Source organism: Aspergillus steynii (assembly GCF_002849105.1).
Source record: "Aspergillus steynii IBT 23096 chromosome Unknown P170scaffold_5, whole genome shotgun sequence".
Taxonomy (NCBI): Eukaryota; Fungi; Ascomycota; class Eurotiomycetes; order Eurotiales; family Aspergillaceae; genus Aspergillus; species Aspergillus steynii.
The window spans coordinates 1,245,135-1,254,841 of NW_020194402.1; the positions used below are offsets into that span (position 1 = coordinate 1,245,135).

The following is a 9,707-nucleotide window of genomic DNA, read 5'->3' on the forward strand; positions in this document are numbered from 1 at the left end:
GTTCACTGCAGTAGTGAGTAATCAAATGATTAATTCACGTGTGGGTTGAATTTAATCAAACAAATAAATGATTAATTCAGGTGTAGGTGTGAATTTGATTAAATGTATGTGAATTTAATCAAACAGGTAAATGATTAATTCACGTGTATGCATAAATAGTAGGAATAAAGGGCTAGACCGGGCTCATAACTGTCAGATGGGGTAGGTAGGTCACGTGGGTTGAATAGAAATTTCAAATGGCTAGATAGAATAAAGGAAATCGATCAGTCAGATGAAGTAAATAGTTCACTTGGACCACCTAGATCTGAAATAGATAGACCAGAGGTCCTACCATTCGCTATGCATGTAGATAGGTGAAATTGATTGAATAAATGAATGAAATTCAATTAAATGAATTAAGTGGGTAAATTAATTTGATAAAAAGAATAAATTAATACAGGTCATTGACTGCATATTTATAAATAATTAAATCAGGGCTAATTCAATCTGGCCCTAAGCAAACATTACAAACATGAAATCATCAGATCCTTTTAGGCCTTTACCTGTAAGTCATATTATTAATCTAGGCCTTTAAAATCAACCTCATAGATCATCATTAGATTAATTTAGATGATCAAATAATCAAGATTTTATATTCAGAATAATTAGAACAATCAAGATTTAACACATAAATCATAATGAAATTATTTAAATAATATCAGAATAACTAGGGTAGCAATATTCACTTTATGGCTTATAAAATGAATAGGCGAGACATTCTGGACCCTTTGTATTGATTATCTGAACAAAGCCATTGACTGCAGTGGTTGAAATAAACTTTTAATTTCCTAAATAGGAAATTTATCGACTTATGTTTTCTGACTTCTATAGGATTCTAGCGACCGGTGATTTCTTAAAGAGGAAGATAAGCTAGTCTAAAATAGGAAATTCTTTAGAAATTTTTTTTTTTTATTTTCTGCTTATATTAAGCTCAGTTTCACCTCACTTTTCCCATACAATTTGGTGGTGGAAGTGAGAGTTCAATAAAGTGAAAGTAAAGTTGTAGTGAATTTTGAATAATTTCGGTTGTGGGGCTAAATCAGGTGATTCTGATGAATCAGGTGATATCAGGTGACCCCAATTGACACTTAATAATTATTTACTGCCTGCCGCCCTGTTAAATTACTCTTAATCTAAATTAACTAGTTTAGCTAACTAATCTAGTCAGACCACTTATAATTTAACTTTCTTATTAATTTTATATAATTAGACCCGCATCTCTCTAAGGCCCAGTTAGCAAGAAGACTTGGGATAAAGCCCTGATACTGCTAGTAGACTATATTATATAAAATATAGCCTGTATAGTTAAACTACTTATATAAAGATTATATCTTTTATAAGTATTTATTTTTATTTTTAGTCTTCCTCCCTGGTTAGGCCTGGAAAACCTGATTATTTGTAAATAGTAGTAGATTTAATAGCTGGTACGGAAACTTCTCTTGTACTAGGAAAAAGCTTTATTTATCTGGCTTACCTTATATACCTAATACCGCGAGAGTTATTTTATAACTTGTGCTGGGGCGTAGCCCCCTGTTAAGTATAATTATAGATAATATAGTCTCTTCTGGGATATTATATTTTAGGGTCCTTATATTTCTGGCAGGATTAAATAAAAATATAATAACTATCTATACCGCGGTGTTACCTGCTTATTCACGAGTAGATAGGTGTTATCAGATAATAATTATTTTATTATAATATATTATTATATCTCTAGTAATATTCTGCTTCCTAGACACACAAGACAGTTAAAGCTTTAATACTAATAAAATAAACCTGTATTATTAGGATTTCTGTTATTTTTCTTTTAGAGAAGGGTTTTTTTTATTTTTTAATATAAGAATAGTTTTTCTTTATTTATAAACTGCTTATATAAGTCTAAATAATATAAATTTATTATAGATTTCTAGATTATATCCTCCTCGTGAGGATATCTCTTTTATTAAACTAAGAATTCCTTTATTTTATTTTGGGTTTTTTTTGTTTAAAGCCCTTTTATATAATACTCCTGGGGTTTTTTATCCTAATAAATTATAAAAAATTACTCTGTGGATCTTACTCCTGGTATTTTCTAATATTTATATAGTAAAAATATATAAAATATATTATATATCCTGATCCTTATGGGAAGTTCTAATTAGTAGATTTACTTTTTAATTTTTTTTATTATATATAATAGCCTTATACTCAGTTAATTAAGCTTCTTATTTAGCTATAGGCTCTACTAATTTTTTAAGGATAATTAAACTAATTAATCTTTAGTAAATATTTTTATTTACTTCTTTTAGTTATAATACTGGGCCTGGTACTTACAAGTATATTTTAATAATTTTCTAGTTACCTCGCGAACTCTCTTGATTCGCGAGACTTATTTTTATATTAATTTTCTTACCTCTGGACTTTCTCGCGAGTTTAAAATAATTATTTTAGAATATTTCCTAATTAATATATAAAAGAATAACACCTGGGTTAAGCTTTGTTAAATATTATTATATATAAATTCTACGAGGGGAAAGTAATCAACCTAATTATTTTAATTAAAGTTAATATACACTTATAAGTATTACTTTAATATACTGTTTAACTGCTCTATCTGGTTATCTATTTAAGGATAATACGCGGTATTTAATCTCTGTTTAATTTATAAATAGTATATAAATTTAGACCAGAAGCCCTTTATAAATACTAATTTATAATTAATAATTATTTTCGCGGGCATACTATAAAGTCTAAAGATCTTATAAGTTAATACTTGTATTAATTCTTTCCCGCGAATTATCTTCTTCGCGGGAATAAAGTATGTTATTTTAGTAAATTACTTTATAACTACTAATATATAATTAAAAAAGACTCGCGAATTACTTATTATAAATAGGCTCGCGGGAAGGTCTGTAATAAAATCTATTATTATTTATTTTTAGACCTTCCCGGGGACTAGTAATAATTTTAATAGTTTATATTATTTTTTATAAATCTTCCGGTCTCTTTAATATTCTTTATAAGCTATATAATATTTTTTAATAAATATTACTATTTACAGCCAGTAAAACCTCCGCGAGACTAATTTATTAATTTTTCGCGAAATAAAATACCTAGTAAATAAATTATTATAAAATTTTACTAGAATAACTAGCCTTAACTTTAAATTATCCGGAATATAAAGCTTATTCTCCTGGTATAACTAATTTTTACAAGATTTTTATTTTATTAGTTTATTTTTTTTTACTTTTATAATAGATAAACTTTTTAGACTTTATAAGTCTTTAGTAGATCCTTTGCGTAAAAATATTTACCTAAAATAACTAGGGAATTTTCTCTAATAATTCTTTTAAAGGATTTTTTTAATAAAATCTTTTCTTATAAATAGCTTTTATAGCCTGTACTCGTGCCTCAGCCTAGTTAGCTATAATAGTTTTTTTTATAAGGATTTTTCTTATAACTGTCTGCTCTATCCCTAGACCTAGAAGATTTATAAGCTATTAGGAAGTTTTAGTACTAAGCTCCTATATATTTTTTTACTAGGCAGATTTTTTATAATCAGGTCTTTGTAAGAATATATTTATTAGATTCTTTTTTCCCGGATAATATTTTAGAATAAAAAAAAAACTCACGAGCTTTTATATCTATTATACCTGCTTTTATAATAGTTCTTTCGTGGCAAAATAATATAGTATGTTATAGTTTATAAAGATTTTAATAGGATACTTCGCTCTCTCCAGGTAGTGTCTCTATTTTTTAAAGCTTTTTATTATTACAAGTAATTTTTAAATATAAATCCTGTAATTCTGCTCTACAGGAATTATTTTATAAGAAAAAAAAATAATTAATTTTTATTAACTGTCCTTACTTAGCTATAAAAAAATTATATTAATTATATAAATGAATATATTTATTTTTATTTATAAGGGCAAATCCTTATAAAAGTAATATATAATTATTATATTTATAAAAATTTTCTTTAGATTTCTAAAGCTTTCTTTTATATTTATAATTAAAAAATCTAGGCTAGATTTTCTCTCCTTCCCCTCTAGGAGTCTCTTAATTATTTTAGTTAAAGTTATAACTAAACCTAAAAATTACTAGATAAATCTCTGATACTAGTTCGCGAATTTAATAAATTATTAAATATTATAAATACTTTTTGGTGTCAGCTAATCTATAATTATTTAGACTTATAAAATTTTTATTTAGACCTTATCCCGGTTAATAATAAATTTTAAGAAGTTTATTTTTATTATTATAAACTTATATTTATTAAGCTTTATATACAGGCCTGCTTCTTGTAAAATTTAGAAAATTTCGCGGATTTATTTTTTATAGTTTTTTAGATTTTGTAAGTAAATTATAATATTATTTAAATAAATTATTATAAAATTATTAAGATAATCCCGAAATAGGTTATTAATAAATCCCTGAAATATTGCAGGTGTATTTATTAAATTAAATAATATTATTAAATACTTAAATAGTCTAAATTTTATTCGGAAAGCTATTTTCTATTTATAGCTTATAATTATGTAAATCTTATAATAAATATTATAAAAATTAAGTTATATAAATTATAATACTCCGGCCAGTGTATTAATATATTTATTAATTTTTAATAATAAATAAGTATTTTTCGCGAATATTTTATTTATATCCTAAAAATCTATATATACCCGTAAATTTTTATTTTTTTTTATTATAAATAATATTAGCGCCCTGATAAATAATTTTAAAGTCTGAATTTATTCCTGTTTTAAATTTTTCTAAAAATATTTTTATAATATCTTACTCTCTGCGGGGGATATTTTATAGATTAAACTAGTTTATAATTTAAAATCTTTTATAAGATAAATCTCTAAATTAATATTTTTATAGTGCGGAGGTAGGCCCTCCGCGAGATCTTCTAAAAAGACTTTTATAAAATCTTTTAATTATTTTAGAATATTATATCTCTCTGGTTCTGCTGTATTAATTTGCTAAATATAGATTATAATTAGTTAATTAGATTTATTTTTTTTAAATTTTTTTATCTATTTTTCCGCGGATACTAAAGTAATACAGATCTGATTTTCGCGAGAAAACTCTAGATAGTATTTATAGAAGTAGGTAGTAGATTTTTTTTAAGTTATTTATAATATTCCTAAAGTTATCTCTGATATATTAAAAAATATTATTACAAGTTTTACTTAGATTTTATAATAATCTTATAAATTTTTTAGCTCTAAATAGAATTATATAATCTTTTATAAAAAAATTTTATAATTATTTATTCTAGCTGCCTTAAGTTGGGTAAATAATTTTTTTTATTTTATTTTTTTTATAAGATTAAAAAATACTAGATTTGCCTCTGCTTTAATATTAATTAATATCTTTAATAAGTCCCCTTTTTTCTACTTAGGTATTATTTTATTTTATTTTATAAAATCCTAGGGTACCAGCTATTTCTATAATTTTATTAATAAAAATTTTATAAGAAGTAGTTTCTCTGGTCCCTTTTTCTTGCTTATTTATAATAAGTTAATATTTCCTACTAGGAGGCCTCGGAGTTATATTAATTTTTTTAATTAATAATTAAATATTTTATAGCCCAGCTTGTTATAGTTAAAGTATTTAACCTATAATAGGTTATCTTACTTTTTCGCGGGATTTATTTTTTTATCAGGTGACTTTTCCCGCGAGGTTTTAAGCAAGTTTTTCTGTGCCTGATTATTTCTCGCGAATCCCGAAGATCTTTGTCCTAAATAATTTTAGCCTAGGTTCGGGCCTTATAAACTTAATTACTGGTTTTTTTTAGGTTCCGGTTGGTAGCTTTTTATGAAAAAGTATAAATATAAGATTAGTAAGATTAACTTTTGCTCTGATTTTGGGAATTTAGATTATTTATAAATCTTTTGTTTAAAATCTTAATTAAATATTTTATAAAATAAATAAAATTATAAGTAGTTTATTTTTCTTGTTTTATTCCCGAGCTTAAACTTAGCCTTTTTTTATTTTTAGAAGTAAGTATAATTATTCTTATTCTTATGAGACTTAAAATATAGTATCTTAGACTAGATATCTTATTTATAATTTTTAGATTACTTAGTTAGTCCTCTAAAAATTTATAAAAACCCCTTTATTCTCGCGAGTAATAACTATTTAAAAAATTACTCCTCTAAAGATCGCTCAGTATATAATCTAGGTATATAATTATTATTTTTATCTTATTTTTATTATCCTAGCTATTTATCTTTATAGTTAATTCTTGTCTAGTAATAAATATTTAGTAGATAGTATAATCACGTGTTAAGTATTACTCTTTTTTACTAGGAGACTTGATTTTTAGACCAGATCTTTTTTTTATAAAAAAAATAGTTTTTTCTAAACTCTCTGCCTAAGTATATTTTCTAAAAAATAATATTAAAGTATACTGGAGTTCCTGAAGTTTCTTTAATAATATAATTTATTTATAAATAATTTTTATATCTAGGGTTAGTAGTTTTTTTACCCGCGAAAGTTCTAGTTTATTATTAAATAATTTTTTTTAATAGTCTTATAAGGTTCTGCTAGTTCTGGGGTTTCCTAAGTCTGTAAAAACTTTTTTTTATAAATTAGCTTAATAAATGGTTAAATACTCTATCCGCGAGTTTCTTCTTTTTTATTAGTTATTTTACTAACAGGCCGTCTTAATTAGGTATAAATAATAAAGTTATAAAATTAAATACTTTAGTGCCTTAAGGATAAGACAGCGTGAAAGTAATTAGCTAGGGATATTAAATATATAGTATATTCTGCTTAAGGTGTTGTTGCTGGGATTCAGGGGAACCCCGGCGAGAACATGTTTTTATCATATGTTTACTAGGCTATGACTAAGCACCCGTTCTGACTAAGCATCCTTGGGAGGATCCCATATGGATCCTTACAAAAAAAATACTATAATTATTATTATAAACTAGTGATATTCTAGGTTAATAATAAGATTCTACTTAATAAAAAAAACTTATTAATATAAAGACTATCTAAAAAATTAAATAATAAATATATTAGATTATTTAAAGTTATAAAATCTATTAAAAAATAAGTTTATTAATTATATCTGCTTAAATTATAAAAACATATTTATTTAATTTTTTATATTTTTTTTAAAATTATAGATCTAATAGACCGGCAGCGGAATATCTATAATCTAAGAATCTATTAAAATTAATAATTAAAAAAAAATAGGAAATGAAGAAAATTATTACATATTAAAACTAGTAAAAAAAAACTTAATATCTTATTAAATAGTCTGGGTTCCCTAACTATAAAAATATATAAGAACCTATACATAATTTAGTAAATATTTTAAAAACTTTAGATATATATAAAAATTTAGAATTTTATTACCCTTTTTAAAAATAAAAATAATATTTTTTTTATAAAATTTTTTATTTTTTTAATAAAAAGCAGATCTTTAGTAGTCCGCCTGCGGGATAATAATATATTTTTTTATCTTATAAAATTAAAAGTTTTAATAATATATTAAAGACTATAAATCAGTAATAAGATATAAAAAGGAATAGCCTGAAAGCCTATTTTTATTTAATATAAAAAAAAAACTTTTTATTTTTATTAGGTTTTATCTAATATTTTATTATTTTTAATTATAGACATTATCTTGTTTTATATTAGATTAAAATAAAATAAACCTACTATTTCCTGCTATAGCTATATAAGATAAAATATATTATAATTTAAAAACTAATATATTTAAAATATCTTATTTTTAATATTCTAATAATAATGCTTAAAAAACTCTATAATTATAATAAACTATTTATATATTTTTAACAAGCCTTTACTTCTATAGGTAACCTATATTTTACTTATCTCTTCCTATAAAAAAACAGGAACAGGCTTGTAAGAATACTTTATAATTATATAGTACTTATATACTTTAATAATATATAATTAAATATATACTATCTGTAATTTTAACCCTAGCACCTTTATATATTAAAAATACTAGGCTAAAATAGGTGTGGTTTTAAGAGACTCCAGAATAAAATAAAATAATAATATAAAATATTCCTAACTTTTAAGAGAGGCTAGAAAAAATTAAAAAAATAAATAATAACTAATTTAAGGAGATTTTTTATCTAGGATCTTAATAATACTCCTTTGGACAGACATCTTATATAAAGCTAAAAATATTATTTTTTAATAATAAAGAAAATATATTAAAATATCTTAAATCCTTATTAAAAAAATAACAGGATAACTACCTTTAGAGAAATAGAATAAAAATAATATAAAATTTGAAAAGAAAATTTTATATTTTTTAAAACCTTTATATCCTAGTTATTTTTATTATAGTATAAGATTAAAAATATATAAAATCTATTTTTTTACTTAAATATCTCTTCCCCTAAAAAATTAGGTATATTAATAAAAATTATAATTTATAAAAGAATTAGTATTTTATTTATTCCTTTATATAAAATAATGGTATATTAAAGCTAGTAATCTTTTTAGTTTAAAAAATAATTTATTATCTGAAAATAGCTTTAAAGTATGGGCTAACAGATCCTTATTAATAATAAAATCTTTAATAATAACTTAAATAATAATAGCCTTAATAGCACAGTAAATATCTCTAATATACTATAAAAGATCTTATATAAGTAAAAAATCTCTTTAATTAGAAAAAAAGTTACTTTATTAATTTTAGTAATATTTCTATAAATTAGCTACTTAATAATAATAATTTTATTTTTTTTATAAAAATAATAGCTAGTTAGCTTAATAATATTTTTTAGTTTTTTAAAAGCTTATATATATTTAAAATTAGTCTTATATTAATTTAATTTATATACCATAGGACTCCCGCTAAGATTTTAAAAAAAAAGAAACTTATAAAAATAATAAAAAAATCTTTTTTTAAAAAAAAAATAAAATAAATATACTTCTGCCTTATTAAGGCTATAATAATATTAAATAATAAAAAAAATAAAAAAATTAGCTAAAAAACTAATCTTTATATAAATTAATATAAAATCTGTTATTAGGGTAGCACAGAATCTTATAATTAATTTTTTTTATATAAATAATAAATATAAGAATTTAAAAAAAAATTTAATTTTATTAAATTTACTTACATTATTTATATTTATAAAAAAATATCAGGTAGCCTTAGATATTTATAAAATATTTAATTACTTTAATTTTTATATAGTAAATTAATCCTTTATTAAATATTAAAATTATAATAGTTATAGATAAGCTATAAAAATAATTTTAAATATAAAATAATTTTTAAAATAAAATAAAGTAATTTTATTTTATATAAGAATACTAAAATAGTAGCATAAGATATTATATTAAGTATCCGAGGATAGTTACTTTGTTAAAAAAGATGTATTTATTATTAGTGCCTATTTTAGTATAAAATATAAAATAACTAGACTACCAGAGGTCTGTAAGGTTACTAAGGTATTTAAGAATTAATTCCTGTAAAACCCTTTATTAAAAGAGATTACCTGCTTAATCTCTAGGAGATTAAGTAATTAATTCTATTTATTTTATATTTATTTTTTAATTTCTTATATCTCTTAGCGCGTAGTAGGCAGTCTGTAGGTATATTGCAGGCGTCCTGAACTCCTTGGTATATCTATTTAAGGGAACCAAGTGCCCGGAACAGAACCTTCGTGGCTGCCCCTTAC

The 9,707-nt window shown here is 22.5% G+C and overlaps 1 protein-coding gene across 1 annotated transcript; it reads right to left on the reverse strand.

The window, feature by feature from the left end:
- Positions 1–2,680: 2,680 nt before the first annotated feature.
- P170DRAFT_359165 (uncharacterized protein) lies at positions 2,681–2,845 on the reverse strand (the record flags this gene model as incomplete). Its single annotated transcript, XM_024844336.1, has 1 exon — positions 2,681–2,845. A coding segment is annotated over one exon (165 nt), but the record flags the coding sequence as incomplete, so codon positions are not given.
- Between the last annotated feature and the right edge of the window lie 6,862 nt (positions 2,846–9,707).